Genomic DNA, 20,555 nt, shown 5'->3' with positions numbered 1-20,555 from the left:
GAGCAGAGCTTCTAGGTGTAGGGGTAATGCCCATGTTGCTCCTGCATATATGAAACATTTTTCTCATCAATGCGGGCACATATGAACATGGGATTAACACACATGCCACAGGTACAAGGCTTTGCATACAGTCCTAGGAGACCCCAGAGGGTCACCCCCAACTTTTCAGGGCAATTGAGGTGCTTTAAGGTGGTGTCGAATTGACTTATTATTTCTTATTTATTTATTTAGTCATATGGAGGTAATACTGGGGATTTCCCTGCTCATGATCCCCCTTAATACTTATAGAAGAAAACTGCTACAAAGAAAGATTGGTATTCTTGCTAACTTGTGTATTACACCAACAGCTCCCTCAAGTGATTACAATATTTTTCTGCCCATAAGATGCACCTTTATTTATGAAAAAACTAAGAAGGGTTATTTTGTATCAATTACATCAATTATTGTATTAAGAGGTTACACGTCACATAACACCATTAGTTGTTCCACAATTAACAGATCAACAATTTCATGATTTTCCTATTACATGACGTAAAGTCATGATTTTATTAAAGACACGGAGGCGAGTATTGCTTTAACTTCCTTTACTGTTACCATAGCAGCAAAGAAATGAGCATGTCAATCACAAAAGAAACACCATAGTAACCGACTCCTCCCCTTCATCCCAGTATATATGGACTGCACACTCTGGGATCATCCTCTTTCTTTGAACAGCCACTCAAAACGCTGACTCTTCCTGAAACTGGATCTTCCTGAACGAAAACAACAGCCCTGAACCTTAGGACGAACTCGTCAACCGACCAGACGGTCGAACTTTAGTAGCATCGAAAAACGCCATCGTGTGTGTTTAGGACAAAAACACTGAGGAGGAGAAACTTCAACCTGCGAACGAGAAACACAAAATACGAAGTAGTACCACAAGGATATATCATGAAAGACAAAAAATCCATACAAAGTACACCAAATATCAAATAACCAATAATGCATAAATAAGTAACATAACTTGCAATAGACTCTTCTGAAAACCCCACAGGGTGGGTAAGGGCGGGCAATACTCGCCTCCGTGTCTTTAATAAAATCATGACTTTACGTCATGTAATAGGAAAATCATGAAATTTTATCACAAGACACGGAGGCTTCGTATTGCTAGTTTAAAGCTGAGAGATAACAGAGTTAAAAGCATGAGGATCCGGGCGAAAGTAAAATTCCCGGAAAGTGGAAACCCTAGACCAATCCGCTAAACGCATAACATCCTCCAGACGGGCCCCAGAGACCGACATAGAGGTAGCGGAAGCATTGCGGACGGAATGAGCCGTAAAGATATTGGTGTCGATACCGGCCTGACTCATGATCTCCTTAACCCAGCGAGACAGTGTCACACTGGCGACTGGAGCATAGGGTCTCCGAAAAGAAATAAACAGATTGGGAAAAGTAGAGACACGTAAAGGTGCAGTACGAGATTCGTACTCTTGAAGGCATGCGACCGGGCACAGTTGTGGGGACTGAGGGAAAGCGGGGTAAGCAACTGAATGAATGTTCGTCTTAGTGCGTCTGGAAATGTTAAACAAGACCCCTTCCGGCGTAAAGGACCGCGCATCGTGGTCTAAAGCCCGCACATCTGACACCCGCTTACACGAAATAAGGCAAAACAGCGTGACTAACTTAGCTGATAACTGGCGTAGTGATAATTGGTCATTGGAAGACCAAGAAATCAGAAAATTTAAAACCAACCCCACATCCCAAGTTGCCGAGAAACGAGGTCTGGGAGGTCGAGACAAGCGAGAGCCCTTCAACAGACGACACACCAAAGGATGTTGACCCACCGGAGAACCCTCGAAACCCTCGTGTCGGGAAGATATAGCCGATCTGTAAAGATTAATAGTACGATAGGCCTTACCTGAGTCATATAAAGAAGACAGAAAAGACAAAACCGATATTATAGGGGCCCGAAAGGGATCCAAGTCCCTTCCTCCGCACCAGCGAGCCCAAGCGTCCCAGGCGGAGCGATAAGCCCGTCTAGTTCCTGGAGCCCATGAGTTCTCCAGTAAGAAAAGAGTCGTGTCCGAAACTCCCGACAGTGAGATGGGACACCCGAGATCCTGCAAGCGAGAAGACGGAGTCCGCCTGTCTGAATGAGGGGATGATGTTCTCCCAAAGGATCCCGCAAGAGCCAGGGGAAGTCCGGGAGGAGGATTGGACAATCCACCAATAAGTCCAGAAGTAGTGGAAACCACGGTTGAGACTGCCACAGCGGAATGATCAGGATCAGATCCGCCGATTGGAGTTGGGCTTGGAGGAGAACTCGGGGAATTAAGGCAAAAGGCGGAAACGCATACATCAGTGCTCCCCCCCACTCTTGCAGAAAAGCATCTACCGCTTCTGCCAGCGGATCCGGACGCCAGCTGAAAAACCTGGGAATTTGGGCGTTCAAGCGGTTGGCGAATAGGTCGATCAACGGAGGACCCCAGTGAGACGATAAGGTTAGGAATACCCCCTCGTCTAACTTCCAGTCGCTGGAATCCGAAAGATATCGAGAATTCCAGTCTGCTACCACATTGCGGAGCCCCAGAAGGTGCTCCGCTATAACTACAATGCCTTTGGTAAGGCAAAACTCCCAGAAATCTTGAGCTAGGTAAGTCAGAACCGAAGAACGAGTACCGCCCATCCCGTTTACGTATCGGACCGCGGAGACATTGTCCATCCGTAATCTGATACAGGTCGTGACTGTGCCGTTGGCGAAACTGCGAATCGCCAACAATCCTGCCAGTAATTCCAGGCCATTTATGTGGAGGCGGGACTCCTCTGGGGACCAAGGACCTCCGATGGATATCCCATTGCAATGTGCCCCCCAGCCGTGTAAGCTGGCGTCGGATTCTATAACCAGATCCGGAAGGGGCCCAAGCAGGGCTTTGCCATTCCAGACTGATAGATTCTGGATCCACCATAGAAGCTCGTCTCTCGTTTCTGAATCGAGCGTGACCATGTCTGAGTATGTGGCTCCGGTCCGGAGGTGTGCAATCTTGAGTCTCTGGAGAGCTCGGTAGTGCAAGGGAGCCGGGAAGATGGCCTGGATGGACGATGCCAGGAGACCTATCAGGCGTGCTAAGTGACGCAGAGATAGTTTGGGTCGAAGCAGTGCATGTCGCAGTTCTTTGCGAATAGCGCGGACCTTGGACAAAGGAAGGTGAAGGGTCAGAGAAGAGGAATCTATCCTGAATCCCAGGAACTCTATAGAAGTTGAAGGATTGAGGTATGACTTCTCCTGGTTTATGATGAAACCCAACCTGGACAAGAGGTTGGTGGTCATGGACAGATGTAAGCGAAGAAGGGACGGACTCCGTGCTATGATAAGAATATCGTCTAGATAAATTATCATGCGTACCCCTCTGCTGCGGAGCCAAGAAACTACGGGCTTCATTACTTTGGTGAAGCACCAAGGGGCGGATGAGAGACCGAAAGGCAGGCAGGTGAAGCGCCAAAGTTGGTCTCCCCAAGGAAAGCAAAGCAGGTTCCTGGAGGTTGGAGCCACCGGGACCGTGAGATAGGCATCCTTGAGGTCCAGTTTGACCATCCAATCGCCTGGAATTAGCATGTCTCTCAGAAGATGGATGCCCTCCATCTTGAAATGGCGATATTGGACTATAGAGTTGAGAGACTTTAGGTTTATAACTGGGCGCGACTGGCCGCCCTTCTTCTGCACCAGAAACATACTGCTGATTACCGCAGCTGAATGGGGTGAAGTGCGTTCTATCGCATGCTTGAGGACGAGTTCCTTCAGTTCTCTGTGCAGTTGTAGTTGCACCGACCCGGAAAATAGAATGTGTCTGGGGATAGGTAGTAGGTTTGGATGGGCTACCAGGTCTATAGTGAAACCCATGATGGTGTCTAAAACCCACCGGTCTGAGGTGATCTCGGACCAGGCACTGGAAAAGTGACGGAGTCTGCCCCCGACACAACCTGTTGAAGAAAGCAACGGTAGGACGGGGAGGGCACTTACCAACTGGTCGTCGATAGGATGGGGCTCCACGGTAGCTCCTGGACCGTCCTGAAAAACCCCTGGATGGGAAGAAGGATGGTTGATGTCTGGCATCCTGAAGGGAGGATCTATAGTTGAAGGAGCCTCTTCCCGTACCACGGGAATGGAAATCGGACCGGCCGGACAGACGGCCCCTAGAGCTGCCGGCCCTGTTGGAAAAACGGGTGTTAAAGACCCTTTTCATTGATGTCTGGGCTTTATCTAAAGCCGTAAAGGCCCCGACATATCTGCCCAGTTCTTTAATAAACGAGTCTCCGAATAGGAGGCCCTGAGCATTTTTTCCTGCTTCTGACAGTGCCAGGTTGGAGAGCTTAGGCTCCACCTTCATCAAGATGGCTTTACGCCGTTCGATGGCTAAGGAGGTATTTACATTGCCTGCAATGCAAATGGCCCTCTGCACCCATCCTCCTAACTCAACAGGGTCTACCAATCTACCCTCCGCCTTGGCGGACTCGGCCATGTCAAAGATCTTTGCCAGAGGGCCCGTGATGTCCAGTAGCTTATCCTGAACTGCTCGTAAAGCTGAGTCCAGCCCTTTTTTTGGGTTAAATTTCGTTTTAGTAAGGAATTGAACCATCTTAGGGTCCACAGTCGGTGTTTCACACACCTTATTAGGGATCAAAGGGCGAGGGCATTCCGCTCGCAATTTACTGCGGGACTCCTTGCTTAAGGGAGCACAGATTTTCTCCTCTAAATAGTGTGCGACATGAGTGGCGGGGAGCCATTCTGCTGATCTGGGATGATGTAACTCATCCGGATTAAATAGTGGAGCACCAAGCGGGTCCATCATAAGGTCGTCAGGTATAGGAAGGCCTTCCTGTAAGTCGACCGTAGGTGTGGGTGGAATAGGAGCTGGTAATAAATCTAGAGGGTCGGTTTCGACGTCCTCAAGCTCCTCCACTGAGTCATAATGAAACTCATTCTGAACCTCCTCAATGGATTCTCTATCAGAATCAGACAAAGGCTCAGGTAAGGTCCTGGCCGATTTCCAAGCACGAGAGTGTTCTGCCTGTCGTGCGCAGGCTCTTTTTCGCGGGACAACCGCGTGTTCATGTGATGGATCACCATCGGTTCTTAATGTTCTGGAGGCAGATGGCCTTACAGTGTCCAAAATTGGATCCTGTGTGGCTCTAGGGGGCTGAGCACATAAGGCCTGAGATATGGACTGCGATAGCACTGAGGACATGGAGCCCATAGCAACCATGATTGCCTCAGAAATAGACTGCTGCAGCGCAGCATTATGTCTTTCCTGTGTGGGATTATTAATTAGGCTGGGCGCATTAGGGGGGCTGGGGGAAGGGGCAGCCGGGTCCTGCCTAACTGAAGAAGAACTACTGCGGCGGGACATGATGAGAAAAGTGGAAGGAGTTAGTCACCCCAGACCACAAGAAGACCTAAAAGAAAAAAGAGGAAAAGGCAATGAGGGCCAGAGGCGCAAATAGACAAAGCAGGGCGCAAAGATAAACACTCACCTAAGGAGATTCGGTACCGGGCAAGAACGGGAGCTGCAGGAGCACAAGCGGTGACAAACGGCGCGAAAATCCTGAGGAGAAGCCGAGATCTCGCGAGATCTCGAGTGCCGCAGCTCAGGATAGGAGCTCCGATGCTTGGGGGAGCGGAGGCCGAAATCTCGCAGATCGCGAGACTTCGGCCGTCATAGCAAGTGCCGGGAGCTCAGGGAGGCAGGAGGAAATCTCGTGCGTCGCGATCTTAATGCCGGAGCGGGCAGGAATAGGCCGAGAGGAGCGGGAAGAAACCGGTAAGGTAATAAGTCTGGCGCGGCCACGAATGAAAAAGGGAACTGGGGAGCGGACCCAAAGGGGGAGAGAAAGAAAGTAAAATTACCGAAAATAGGTAGAAACGTGGCAATGAAGTGGGAAAGGGGCAAAAGACCCCTCACAGGCCGACCTGGAGCGATGTAAATACACCTAAAACGTAATATAATCAAAGCAATGACCATAAAGCATAGTATTGGTAAAGAGGATACTTATCTGCAATGGCAGCAGCAAAGAAAGAGGATGATCCCAGAGTGTGCAGTCCATATATACTGGGATGAAGGGGAGGAGTCGGTTACTATGGTGTTTCTTTTGTGATTGACATGCTCATTTCTTTGCTGCTATGGTAACAGTAAAGGAAGTTAAAGCAATACGAAGCCTCCGTGTCTTGTGATAAAATCCTATGTCTCTTATTGTAACATTGAAACTAGAATACATTCTCTTTCTATTAAAGAAGTTGTCTCATCTGAGACAATGGTGGCATATCGCTGTCTGATAGGTGCGGATCCCACCGCTGGGCCTCGTGCCTATCTCCTAAACGGAGCCCCAAAAGTGGTGGAGGGAGCACTGCGCATGCCCAGCCACTGTCCATTCATATCTATGGGGCCGCCGAAAATAGCCGAGCACTGGCTTGGCTATTTCCATCGGGCCCATAGAAGTGAGTGGGATCTGTGGCCGGTCTTGCACGTTGCGCTCTCATTCACTTCTATGGGGAGAGCGCTCAGTGGAGGCCAGACTGGAGTCCTCCAGTCACCACTCTGTTCTCTATATAGACCACTGCTGGGACCTGCATCTATCAGACAATGGGGCATATCCTAGCAATATGACCCCATTGTCTTAGATGAGACAACCCCTTTTAACCCTGTCAAAATCAACCTGTTTATTATTATAACCAAACCATTAAAAAAAGAAAAGAAACCTATTGAAACGAGATTCCTTCAATTATGGCTTTAGCTATTATGATTCTTTATAGCTTCATACTCCTCAATCCTAACTAAAAGCCTAAGGCTGGTTTCACATCGACATTTTTTTTTCTGTTCTTCGGTTCCTTTATCAGTTATGCACATTTGACATCCCTCTGAGCCATTTCCATCTGAGATCCGTTCTATTGAAACAGAAAAAAAGTCCTGCATGCAGTACTTTTTTCCATCTATTTTTTAATAAAAGCCTAAGGTACGTCCTTTCTACACCCATGCAACAAAGTGTGCACTAGGTTACTGTCTATCACAGCCCTCTGCACAGAAGAAGGGTCACCCAAAAACCAGTCCCAGACCCTCCGGGCCAGAAGGCTACTGCAAGAGTTTAGGACCAGGGCCATCCCACAGCCGAAGCTGGAGAAGTGCCAGTCTTGCTCTGGCTTCCACCTGAGCTGCTATCCCAGGTGTTTGCCAAGAGCCCAGGTCGAGACATGGCTGCTCTCCAGAGGGAGAGGCCAAAGGGTTTGCAAGGGAGTTAGGAACCAATATGGTCACACACAACCCCACAGACAGGGGTACCCACAAGGGCACCGTAACCCTCAAAAGCCCTAGTGAACACACAGTAAACATAAAACATAAGTGGTGAGTGAGTGCCAGTTACAGCCCAGACATTCTTTTTCTGCACTCAAAATGTGAGGTGTATGCAAATGTGCCTTCACTCAGTGGCCACCCCTAGTGATTTCAGGCACCCCATCTTTTGTTTTCCGTCTTTATCCAGAAGGACCTGAAAGCCAATAATTCTCAAGATTGTCTGGTTTAGGTGAATGGCCTTGGGAGGTCCTGTTTGGCATGCAGCACTGGCCAATCGTAGCGCACAGCTCATAGCCTGGGACTCCCAGGCTATGAGCTGTGCGCTACGATTGGCCAGCGCTGCAGCAAGGGACAACCCTAATACAAAAACTCCGCCCAGTACAACAGAGGGAGCTGCAGACACCGGAGCCTGTACCGGGCGAACGGAGCGGTGCCCAGACATACTAGTAAGTGCAGGGGGACCCCTGGGCGCCGCTCTGCCCACTGATATAGTTAGTTTTTAGTTTTTAAACTAATGAAAGGTCCTCTTTAAGTCCCTGAGTCCGTTGGGTCTCAATGAGTCTATATCTTATACTTGTTTTTTGTGACAATATATACCCTGGTCATGTCCTTTAATACAGATCCATTATGTGTTCTTACTGTATTTTTTGGTCCATCTGGACTTATTTGATCCTTATGATCTAATTTCCACCTATATGTATCTATTTCTGGTCAAGGATAATCGTAATGTGTGAGATTTCATATATTTTTGGCTTTTATCTTTCTCTAGCCAAGAATTTCTCATACATGTATTTCTATTTGATCTCATATACCCACATACTGGGGCCAATGTTAACAATTGATTTACTGTTTTTTTTCCTATATATTTACCCCTCTAGGTGTTGTTGTCCCTTGGACATTGTATTTGTTTTCTGGTTGCCATGGTGCGGAGACGCAGGTGTTATGTTCGTCCCGCGTTGATTTACTATTCTCGGCAGCCAGCGTCCTAGATAACACGAGACCTGTGACTACGGGCTTGACCTAGTCCCTGCGCATGAGCTCTGTTTCCCGTGATTCTTGTTAGAACTCGGGCTTGTATCTGTCACTACCAGAGCTTGGAGGAGTTCTCACTGCTCTGTTTCTCCGCCCCTGTGATGAGCTCTTTACTTTCTGTTTCCTTCCTCCCAGCTGTTCCTCCTGCGTTTGATTTCCCTGCCTTTAAATCACCCCTCCTCCTTTTGTAGTGTGTGGATTATATTTCTCATTTGAGTTGTAGCTCTTGCTTGAGTATCTTCCCTTGTATGCTATCCTTTCACTGGACCTGTGTTCTGCTGCAGCAAGTACTCCGGATATTGCCAGCCTGTCTTTGGATCCGTCTTCACTGCGGCTGCAGCTCCTTCAGCTAAGTGTGCAGACATTGTTGTGTATCTGTGTGTTTTCTGACTGAATCCGAGGCGACCACAGTTCCCTCCATATACTGAGCAGGGCACCGGTGGCCGTGCCCATTCCACTATTGTAGGGGTTACAGTGGTCATCAGTCTTAGGTACGCGGGCATGCCTCGTTCCACCATTTGGATCCGGGCATGGGCTTAGCAGCATAGGGAGAGCTTTGAGGGTCTGACAGGGGTCACCCTTTATCCTCCTTAGTTTGGGTCCGGTCAGTAGCTCTATTTTCTGTGCATGCTCTTGTTGCTCACATACAGCCGTGACATTATAATCCACCAAAACCGTCTTTTTTTTACATGGATCCGCTTTCTGGCCTGGTTGACCGCATGCAGGGTCTTTCTTTGGAGGTAGCGGATCTCCGTCAATCTATGACTCAGCTTCAAGCATTGGGCTCTGCTCTGGCCCATGGAGTCTGTTGCGAGCCAAAGATCTCACTTCCGGAAACGTTCTCCGGGGGCAGTGAGAGTTTTGTTTGCTTCAGAGAGGCATGCAAACTCCATTTTTGCTTGTGTCCCCATTCCTCTGGTAATCAGGAGCAGAGGGTGAGGATTGTCATCTCCCTGCTCAGGGGTAATGCTCAGACTTGGGCTTTTTCGCTGCCATCAGGGGATCCCTCCCTTCGATCCGTGGAAGGATTTTTTGTGGCCCTGGGGCAGATATATGATGACCCGGATCGTGTTGCTCTGGCCGAATCTAACTTACGTTTTTTATGCCAGAGCAAACTGTCTGCGGAGCTTTATTGTTCTGAATTTCGGAGATGGGCAGCTAATTCAGGTTGGAATGATGCTGCACTCCGGAGTCAGTTCTGTCATGGTCTCTCAGAGAGATTGAAAGATGCGTTTGCTTTCCATGAGAGACCAACGTCCTTAGAGTCTGCCATGTCATTGGCGGTATGCCTTGACAGGCGTCTAAGAGAAAGAAACGAGACCTCTCTGTCCAGCCATTGTCAGTCTAGGGGCAGTGGTGCGGACTCATTCTGTGTGCAGGGGCCTCATCCTGTCTCGCTCCCCTCTGAGGAGGAGCCCATGCAGCTAGGTCGACTTGCCCCTGATAAAAGAGGATTTATTCCTCAGAGTATGGTGTGTTTTTGTTGTGGGGGCATAGGTCATTTGGCAAATGTTTGTCCGTCTAGGAGATTCTTGAACTGTACTAAGAGCGATAATAAGAGAAAAACCTCAAAAGGTAAATCATCAAACTCTGCTTCATCTGCTACTTTGGGCAAAGTTGATGTAGGAATTGATGCTTTTCCTCTGACCTGCAGTTCCCGTTTTCTCCTGTCTGCCAGGGTGGCGCTAGAGAGCAAAGTCATTTCTTGTGAGATTTTTGTTGATAGTGGAGCGGCCGTCAACCTTATTGACACTCAATTTGTAGCCATGAATGGTTTTCAGGTTTGCACATTAGAAAAGGATATACCTGTTTTTGCTATTGACTCTGCTCCACTCTCACAGAGATCTCTGAAGGGCATTGTTCACAATATCCGGTTAGCTGTAGGTGACACTCATGTGGAGGATATATCTTGTTTTGTCCTTAACGGATTGCCTTCTCCTCTAGTTTTGGGGTTACCCTGGCTCACTAGACATAACCCCACTATTGATTGGCAAGGAAGGCAAATAAATGAGTGGAGTGACTTTTGTAGAGAGAATTGTCTTACAGCGACTTTTGCAGAGGTGTCTACTAAAACTGTGCCATCATTTCTCTCTGATTTCTCGGACGTGTTTTCCGAGAGCGGTGTTCAGGAGCTACCTCCTCACCGGGAGTTTGACTGTCTCATTAACCTCATTCCTGGCGCCAAGCTGCCAAAAGCTCGCCTCTACAATCTCTCACAACCGGAAAGAATCGCAATGCAAACCTATATCTCCGAGAGTCTCGATAAGGGGCATATTCGTCCCTCAAAATCACCTGTTGCCGCTGTTTTTTTTTTGTTAAAAAAAAAGATGGCTCTCTGAGACCTTGCCTAGATTTTAGGGAGCTGAACCGTATCACGATTCGCGATCCCTATCCCCTTCCTCTGATCCCGGACCTCTTCAACCAAATTGTTGGGGCCAAGGTTTTTTCCAAATTGGATTTGAGAGGCGCGTACAACCTGGTCAGGGTCAGAGAGGGGGATGAATAGAAAACGGCCTTTAATACCCCTAACGGGCATTTCGAGAATCTCGTTATGCCTTTCGGCCTGATGAATGCTCCGGCCGTCTTTCAGCATTTTGTTAACAGTATTTTCTACCATTTAATGGGGAAATTTGTATTGGTGTATCTTGATGATATTTAGATTTTTTCCCCTGATGTTCAGACCCATCAGGATCATCTTTTTCAGGTTCTGCGGATTCTGCGGGAAAATAAATTGTACGCCAAGCTGGAGAAATGTCTTTTTATGGTATCGGAGATTCAATTTCTGGGTTTTCTCCTCTCTGCTTCTGGTTTTCGCACAAATCTGGAGAAGGTCCGTGCTGTACTTGAGTGGGAGCTTCCTGAGAATCAGAAGGCATTGATGCGCTTTCTGGGTTTTGCGAACTATTACAGAAAGTTCATTTTGAATTATTCCTCTGTTGTCAAACCCCTCACTGACATGACAAAAAAGGGGGCGGATTTTTCCTCTTGGTCGGAGGTGGCGCTTGCAGCTTTTTCTAAGATTAAAGAGAGTTTTGCATCTGCTCCCGTCTTGGTGCATCCCGATGTTTCCTTACCTTTTATTGTTGAGGTGGATGCTTCTGAGGTGGGTGTGGGTGCGGTTTTGTCCCAGGGCCCTTCTCCTGCCAAATGGCGACCCTGTGCCTTTTTCTCTAAAAAACTCTCCCCGGCAGAGAAAAACTATGATGTGGGAGATAGGGAGTTGTTGGCCATCAAGTTGGCTTTCGAGGAATGGCGCCATTGGTTGGAGGGGGCCAGGCACCCTATCACCGTTTTTACCGACCATAAGAATCTGGAATACTTGGAGTCGGCCAGGCATATGAATCCGAGACAGGCTAGATGGTCTCTGTTCTTCTCCAGATTCAATTTTGTCGTTACATTCCGCCCTGGGATCAAAAATGTGAAGGCTGATGCTCTCTCTCGCTGTTTTCCGGGAGGAGGAAACTCCGAGGACCCGGGTCCCATTTTGGCGGAGGGGGTAGTTGTTTCTGCTCTATATTCTGATTTGGAGGCCGAGGTCCAGGCTGCCCAGACTGAGGCACCTGCCCGTTGTCCTTCTGGGAAGTTGTTTGTGCCTCCTGAGCTACGTCACAAACTCTTCAAGGAGCATCATGATACTGTTCTTGCTGGTCACCCCGGGAGTAGAGCCACGGTAGATCTCATTGCTCGGAGATTTTGGTGGCCGGCTCTTCGTAAGTCGGTGGAGGGTTTTGTGGCTGCTTGTGAGACGTGCGCTCGCGCTAAGGTCCCTCGTTCACGGCCTTCAGGTTCCCTTCTCCCGTTACCCATACCTTCCCGTCCTTGGACACACCTGTCTATGGACTTTATCACGGATCTTCCTCGTTCCTCAGGGAAGTCGGTGATCCTGGTGGTGGTGGACCGTTTTATCAAGATGGCTCATTTCGTACCTTTCCCTGGTTTACCCAATGCTAAAACGTTGGCGCAAGCTTTTGTCGACCATATTGTTAAATTGCATGGCATTCCCTCTGATATTGTTTCCGATAGAGGCACGCAGTTTGTGTCCAGATTCTGGAAGGCTTTCTGTTCTCGCCTGAGGGTTCGGCTGTCCTTCTCTTCTGCTTTTCACCCGCAGTCGAATGGTCAGACTGAGCGCCTCAATCAGAATCTGGAGACATATTTGCGCTGTTTTGTGGCAGAGAACCAGGAGGATTGGTGTTCATTTCTCCCTCTTGCTGAGTTTGCTCTGAACAACCGTCGTCAGGAATCTTCTGATAAGTCACCATTCTTTGGTGCATATGGGTTCCATCCGCAGTTTGGGACATTCTCGGGAGGGGCTCTTTCTGGTTTACCTGAGGAGGAGAGATTTTCCTTGTCTTTGTCTACCATTTGGCAAAAGATTCAGAGTAATCTTAGAAAGATGAGTGAGAAGTATAAGCGTGTGGCTGATAAGAGACGTGTGCCTGGTCCGGACCTGAATGTGGGTGATCTGGTGTGGTTGTCTACAAGAAATATTAAACTGAAGGTTCCCTCCTGGAAATTGGGTCCCAAGTTTATTGGGCCTTATAAAATCTTGTCAGTCATCAATCCTGTTGCCTTCCGTCTTGATCTTCCACGGGTTTGGAAGATACATAATGTATTTCACAGATCTCTCTTAAAACCATATGTCCAGCCCACGGTACCCTCCTCTTTGCCTCCTCCTCCGATTTTGGTTGATGTCAATCTGGAGTTTGAAGTTTCCAGAATTGTGGACTCTCGCGTTGTCCGCGGTTCTCCTCAGTACCTCGTTCATTGGAAGGGTTATGGTCCTGAGGAGAGGATGTGGGTTCCGGTGTCGGACATTAAAGCCACTCGCCTCATCAGGGCATTTCATAGGGCTCATCCTGAGAAGGTGGGTCCTGGGTGTCCAGAGTCCACCCGTAGAGAGGGGGGTACTGTCACTACCAGAGCTTGGAGGAGTTCTCACTGGTCTGTTTCTCCGCCCCTGTGATGAGCTCTTTACTTTCTGTTTCCTTCCTCCCAGCTGTTCCTCCTGCGTTTGATTTCCCTGCCTTTAAATCACCCCTCCTCCTTTTGTAGTGTGTGGATTATATTTCTCATTTGAGTTGTAGCTCTTGCTTGAGTATCTTCCCTTGTATGCTATCCTTTCACTGGACTTGTGTTCTGCTGCAGCAAGTACTCCGGATATTGCCAGCCTGTCTTTGGATCCGTCTTCACTGCGGCTGCAGCTCCTTCAGCTAAGTGTGCAGACATTGTTGTGTATCTGTGTGTTTTCTGACTGGATCCGAGGCGACCACGGTTCCCTCCATATACTGAGCAGGGCACCGGTGGCCGTGCCCATTCCACTATTGTAGGGGTTACAGTGGTCATCAGTCTTAGGTACGCGGGCATGCCTCGTTCCACCATTTGGATCCGGGCATGGGCTTAGCAGCATAGGGAGAGCTTTGAGGGTCTGACAGGGGTCACCCTTTATCCTCCCTAGTTTGGGTCCGGTCAGTAGCTCTATTTTCTGTGCATGCTCTTGTTGCTCACATACAGCCGTGACAGTATCGTGACGTCATGCGCTCGACGTCCTACACGCGCATGCGCAGTTGTAACATCAGGACGCGGTCGCATCAGGTGAGTGGGTATTTAAACTGGTGGCGGTAATCTATGCGCGCTGCTGCTCATCACATTGGCCACTATCGCCACAGCCATTGTGCTTTTCACTTTCTCCCCTGATAAACCTTTGTATTGAAGCTGGGGAAACGCGTCGGGAGATTTTGATTCTGGGACACCCTTGGACTTCCATTTCTTTTTTACTGGGCATCCATGCATGGGATTTCCAGGCAGGGATTCTAATTCCAGGGGCTACGTTTATAGGTAGGATAGTTCTCCCTTGGGAGTGCTGTCCTGCTTTAGGTAGGGATAGTATAGGCTGGTAGGGTCAGCAATCCCATCTTTTGCCTATCTATGGATATATACCGGGTCACTTCGATCTACTATCATCTGACACCCAGTAAGAACTGCTGATCTGACTCTGGACCTATCATTCTCCAGTCCATCCCACCTATGATCTACGGTATCGTGAGCAACCATCCCATCTATGATCTACGGTATAGTGAGTAACGGCATAGCGGTAACCCCTTGTTTGTTTTGCCTCTAATCACTTGATTATAGTCCTATTGGGTTATCTGTCCCAATAATTCTAATATCTATTACGTTTATTTATTTGTTTGTCTATACCTCGGTGGGTCGTATTTTAACTTATATATATTAAAAGTGACGTTTTAAAGGGTACATTTACTAGCTTCAGTGATATATATATATATATATATATATGTATACCTACCCTACTTTATCTATACATGCAGTGATTTTGTGTTGCACTGCGACATGCAAATGCTGCCACTGTGACACAACAGTCATGAAAAAAACATCCAGGTTAGATTTTTGTGTGACTGACGCATTACAAAAAATGTCATGCGACACATGTAGTCATACCCTTTTTGTTGTTCGACACACTTCGCCATGTAGCCCTAGCCTTATATTGAAGGTGGTAAGATTGTTGATCTGTTGATTGTAGAACAACCAATGGGACTATGTGAAGTATGATGATGGGCTCTGGTTAATAGAACAATTGATGGAATTGATACAAAGTAACCTTTTCAGATAATTTTTTTGTGAACAAAGGTAAGTCTTATGAGCTGAAAGAAACAAAGGTAAGTCTTATGAGCTGAAAGATACAGTAGATACAGTACATGTAACAAAATGTATACTGCTTGTCAACTTTGCATGTCTTCTTTTTTATCTCAAAGTTGTCGCTCCCACTGACCCACCTGAAATGCCAGGAACATGCCCAGACAAAACCTCAGAGGTTTGGATTCCCTTCCGTAACCACTGCTATCTTTTCCAACCATCATCCACCTCAAGCTGGCACGAGGCAACCTTCCAATGTGTTCAATATGGTAAGTCCAAAAATTACTTCATAGTAAAAGTATAGGAAATGTAACATATACTAATGTCATTGTATAGTGGCTTTGATTGCCTATAGATGCATTTAAAGGGCATATGTCAGCAGGTTTATACCCATAACACTGGCTGACCTGTTGAATGTGCGCTTGGCAGCTGAAGACATCTGTGTTGGTCCCATGTTCATATGTGCTCAAAGAAAAATGATGTTTTAATATATGCAAATGAGCCTCAAGGATCAATGGGGGCATTGCCTTTACGTGTAGAGGCTCCGCTCTCTCTACATCTGCCTCGCTCTCTGCACTTTGATTGACAGGGCCAGGTGTGATTATGTTTACACTGCCTGGCCTGTCAACCAAAGTGCAAAGAGCGCTGCAGTTGCAGAGAGAGCGGAGCCTTTTGGTGCAACAGGAATGCCCCCATTGTTCCTAGAGGCTCATTTGCATATATTACAACTGCATTTTTCTCAGCAAAGTTCAGCAATGTGGGCACATATGAACATGGGACCAACACATTTTAGAAGGTCCAGAGTGACATAGGTCATACAAAGTGTTATGGATTTAGTGGAACTACTGTGCCAAAAACTGGCAAACACCACGAAGGTGGACTCTAGATAAATGGTAGCTGACCTATTGGGCATACAGACACACTGAACAGACACTTTGGCAGAGAAAGACTCACCACTCTGCACAGCACCTATGTAAACAGGAAGCTCTGTATAATGGCTCATTCAGATGACCACGACGTGTTTTGAAGTCCATAAATTGCGGATCCGCAAAACACGGATGCCGCACCTGTGCATTCCGAAATTTGCAGAACGGAACAGGCGGTCAATTATAGAAATGCTTATTCTTGTCCACAAAACAGACAAGAATAGTGCATGTTCTATCTTTTTTTTTACACATTTTGATTTCAAACTACTTCCCACACATTAGGGCCCCTAAATTGCCAGGGCAGTATAACTACCCCACAAGTGACCCCATTTTGGAAATAAGACACCCCAAGGTATTCCGTGAGGGGCATGGCGAGTTCCTAGAATTTTTTATTTTTTGTCACAAGTTAGCGGAAAATGATGATTTTTTTCTTACAAAGTCTCATATTCCACTAACTAGTGACAAAAAATAAAAACTTCCATGAACTCACTATGCCCATCACGAAATACCTTGGGGTGTCTTCTTTCTAAAATGGGGTCACTTGTTGGGTAGTTATACTGCCCTGGCAATTTAGGGGCCCTAATGTGTGGGAAGTAGTTTGAAATCAAAATGTGTAAAAAATGACCTGTGAAATCCTAAAGGTGCTCTTTGGAATGTGGGCCTATTTACCCACCTAGGCTGCAAAAAAGTGTCACACATCTGGTATCGCCGTACTCAGGAGAAGTTGGGCAATGTGTTTTGGGGTGTCATTTTACATATACCCATGCTGGGTGAGATAAATATCTTGGTCAAATGCCAACTTTGTATAAAAAAATTGGAAAAGTTGTCTTTTGCCGAGATATTTCTCTCACCCAGCATGGGTATATGTAAAACGACACACCAAAACACATTGCCCAACTTCTCCTGAGTACGGCGATACCACATGTGTGACACTTTTTTGCAGCCTAGGTGGGCAAAGGGGCCCACATTCCAAAGAGCACCTTTAGGATTTCACAGTTCATTTTTTACACATTTTGATTTCAAACTACTTCCCACACATTAGGGCCCCTAAATTGCCAGGGCAGTATAACTACCCCACAAGTGACCCCATTTTGGAAATAAGACACCCCAAGGTATTTCGTGATGGGCATAGTGAGTTCATGGAAGTTTTTATTTTTTGTCACAAGTTAGTGGAATATGAGACTTTGTAGAAAAAAAAAAAAATCATCATTTTCCGCTAACTTGTGACAAAAAATAAAAAGTTCTATGAACTCACTATGCCCATCAGCGAATACCTTAGGGTGTCTACTTTCCGAAATGGGGTCATTTGTGGGGTTTTTCTACTGTCTGGGCATTGTAGAACCTCAGGAAACATGACAGGTGCTCAGAAAGTCAGAGCTGCTTCAAAAAGCGGAAATTCACATTTTTGTACCATAGTTTGTAAACGCTATAGCTTTTACCCAAACATTTTTTTTTTATCAAAGACATGTAGAGCAATAAAATTAGAGAAAAATTTATATATGGATGTCGTTTTTTTTGAAAAATTTTACAACTGAAAGTGAAAATTTTCATTTTTTTGCAAAAAAATCTGTAAATTTCGATTAATAACAAAAAAAGTAAAAATGCCAGCAGCAATGAAATACCACCAAATGAAAGCTCTATTAGTGAGAAAAAAAGGAGGTAAAATTCATTTGGGTGGTAAGTTGCATGACCGAGCAATAAACGGTGAAAGTAGTGTAGTGCAGAAGTGTAAAAAGTGGCCTGGTCATTAAGGGTGTTTAAGCTAGGGGAGCTGAGGTGGTTAAGAGGACCTTTGATCTGGAGCAGTATACAATATAATAGCATTGTGCTGTATATTGGGAATAATATACATGTTCGGTATTGTCATTTACCAGAAACAGAGAATTATATTACGCTACTGTTTTGATTCAATGAGCAAAAATTGTTAATTTCTAACGATAATTTGTTTTCCCTTAGTCCTAACAGCAGCACAGATGGGGTTAACTGCCCCCTGTGGACTGGTAGGACCGGCGGAATTTTTAATGAGCCCAAGAACCAATAACAAGAGTTCCCACTCCCTCAAAAGGAGGGAACTACCCCCCAACCACCGTGTTTTCAGCAAGCATACGTACTTAGGGTGGGAAATTTGTGTGCTGCTGTTAGGACTAAGGGAAAACAAATTATCGTTAGAAATTAACGATTCCCTTCCGTCCTACCAGCAGCACAGATTGGGAGATAACGAGAAGAACCCCTAGGGAGGGCCTTCCTGCCTGGCAGAATCAAAAATAGTCTGCCCAAAGGCCGAAAACTCCGCAAACTTAGCACCGACTCTGTAGTGCGAGATAAAGGTTGATTCGGAGCTCCAGGAAGCCGACTTGCAGATTAGCTCTAAGGGAAGTTGGTTTCTTTCTGCCACTGAGGTTGAAACGGCCCTAGTAGAATGGGCCTTAACGAACTCTGGAGGGTCCAGAGTTTGAGACAGAAAAGACTCCCTAATGGCTTCCCTGATCCAGCGACTAATGGAAACCTTAGACGCTTTACGGCCTTTAGATTTACCGGCAAACAGGATGAAGAGATTCTCATCAATCCTGAACTCCCTGGACCTATCCACATAGGTCTGGAGGCATCTCAAAATGTCCAGAGGATGTCTGACAGGAACATCGGAGGAGGCGGAAGAAAATAAGACTGGTAAAGAAATTACCTGATTGATATTCTGAAAGGATAACACCTTAGGTCTGAAGTAGGGTAAGAATTTTAGGAGAACCCGGTCCTGCAAAAAGGTTATATATGGATGCAGAGCCGAAAAGGCTTGTAACTCCGAAACCCTCTTAGCTGAAGTCACAGCTAGCAGAAAGACTGTCTTTAAGGTGACAAACTTGAACCCGACCTCCTCCAATGGCTCAAAGGGGGGAGATGCTAACCCATTGAGCACTACTGAAAGATCCCACTGAGGAATGGGTCTCAGTATTGTAGGCCTTAATCTCTCAGCTCCTTTAAGGAAGCGTTGGATGAGCGGGTCCCGAGAATATGGCCTGTTTAAACAGGCCAAGATGGCAAAAACTTGTACCTTCAAAGTGGCCGGAGCAAGGCCCTTGTCTAGTCCATCCTGAAGGAACTGTAATATGGCGGAAAGGGGCGGATCTGCAGACGCCACCTGGTTAGAATCACACCATAAGGTGAAGATTCTCATCACTCTGGAGTAGGCCTTCTTAGTGGGTTCCGCTCTTGAATGTGATAACGTTCTCAGGACCGCCTCAGAGAGCCCTTCTACTCTGGGAAGGGACTGATCAACCTCCAGGCTGTCAGGTTGAATCTGTGCAGATCTGGGCAGAGATGTGTGTCCCACGACACCAGGGTCTGCTCCGGGGCGAGTCTCCAGTATTGTCCCCGACTCATCTGAATGAGCTGGGTAAACCAGGATCTCTTGGGCCAGAACGGAATGATGGCTATTACCGAGGCCTGATCCTGACGAATCTTCATCAATACCCTCGGTATCATGGAAAAGGGAGGGAAGATGTAAGCCAGCCTGAACCTCCACGGTATCGACAGAGCATCTATCGCCAGGGGGTTGTCCTCCCTGTATAGAGAGCAGAACCTTTGTACCTTGGCGTTGAACCTGGTTGCCATGAGATCCACCTCCGGTAATCCCCATCTCTGGACTATCTGCTTGAAGATCTCCGGACGCAGAGACCACTCCATGGTCGGTAATCCGCGGCTTAAACGATCTGCAATTGATGTTGAGGGACCCCCGAATGTGGGTGGCAGATAGATGGGATAGGTTCAACTCTGCCCACCGTAGAATTACCCCGATCTCTGCAAGAAGGGGTAGGGATCTCGTGCCTCCCTGTTTGTTTATGTAAAGAACAGCAGTCATATTGTCTGACTGTACTTTCACCGCTTTGCCCCGGATTTGAGGGGCGAAGTGAAGGAGGGCTAGCCGGATAGCTCGCATCTCTCGGAGATTGGAGGAGAGACGCTGCTCCATGAGAGACCAAGTTCCCCGAACTGTGGAACCGTCTAGATGAGCGCCCCAGCCTACTAGGGACGCGTCTGTAGTCAATATGAGCCAAACTGGTTGGGTCATAGACTTCCCTGCAGGGAGATGGAACCACCATCTCAGGGAATTTCGAGTTTGGGAGGAACCTTATGGTTTCCATACGAAACCTTGGTCTCTTTATGAATCGATTGAGATGTCTTAAATCGATTATCATCCAGAGATCGCCTGTCTTTTTGGGAACCAGAAATACTGGTGAATAGATCCCTAGGCCCTGCTCCCCTGCCGCAACCTCCTCTAGAGCCCCCTTTGAAATATAGTCCTGGATGTAGGATTCTAAAATCCTTTGTTTGGGAGGCTGAAAGCCCCGATTGATGAGGAATCTTTCTTGGGGGAGAGAGGCGAAATCTATCAGGTACCCTGTCACGGAACCATGAACCAGACGTACAACAAGAGATAAGTGAAAATAGAAGGCTTTATTGAAAATAAAGCTGTAAAGCAAAAGTCCAAACGGATGGTGAAACCGAGCAGAGTCTTTGCGAAGCCAGAGGTCAGGAACCAGAAGGGTAGTCAGACGAAGCCAGGATCAGGAACCAGCAGGGTAGTCAGACGAAGCCAGGATCAGGAACCAGCAGGGTAGTCAGACGAAGC

At 47.1% G+C, this 20,555-nt stretch overlaps 1 protein-coding gene across 1 annotated transcript in view; it reads left to right on the top strand.

Annotated features, from left to right (window-relative positions):
• The window catches only part of LOC121002869 (macrophage mannose receptor 1-like), a 300,143-nt gene that overhangs the window by 264,053 nt on the left and 15,535 nt on the right, over window positions 1-20,555 (top strand). Inside the window, exon 22 of the mRNA XM_040434498.1 lies at window positions 15,125-15,274. Coding sequence (XP_040290432.1) covers window positions 15,125-15,274 — 150 coding nt within the window. The remainder of the gene's footprint in view (window positions 1-15,124; window positions 15,275-20,555) is intronic.

This window comes from Bufo bufo, chromosome 5, assembly GCF_905171765.1.
Source record: "Bufo bufo chromosome 5, aBufBuf1.1, whole genome shotgun sequence".
NCBI classification, from domain to species: Eukaryota; Metazoa; Chordata; class Amphibia; order Anura; family Bufonidae; genus Bufo; species Bufo bufo.
This window is presented reverse-complemented; position numbering and strand designations above follow the sequence as displayed.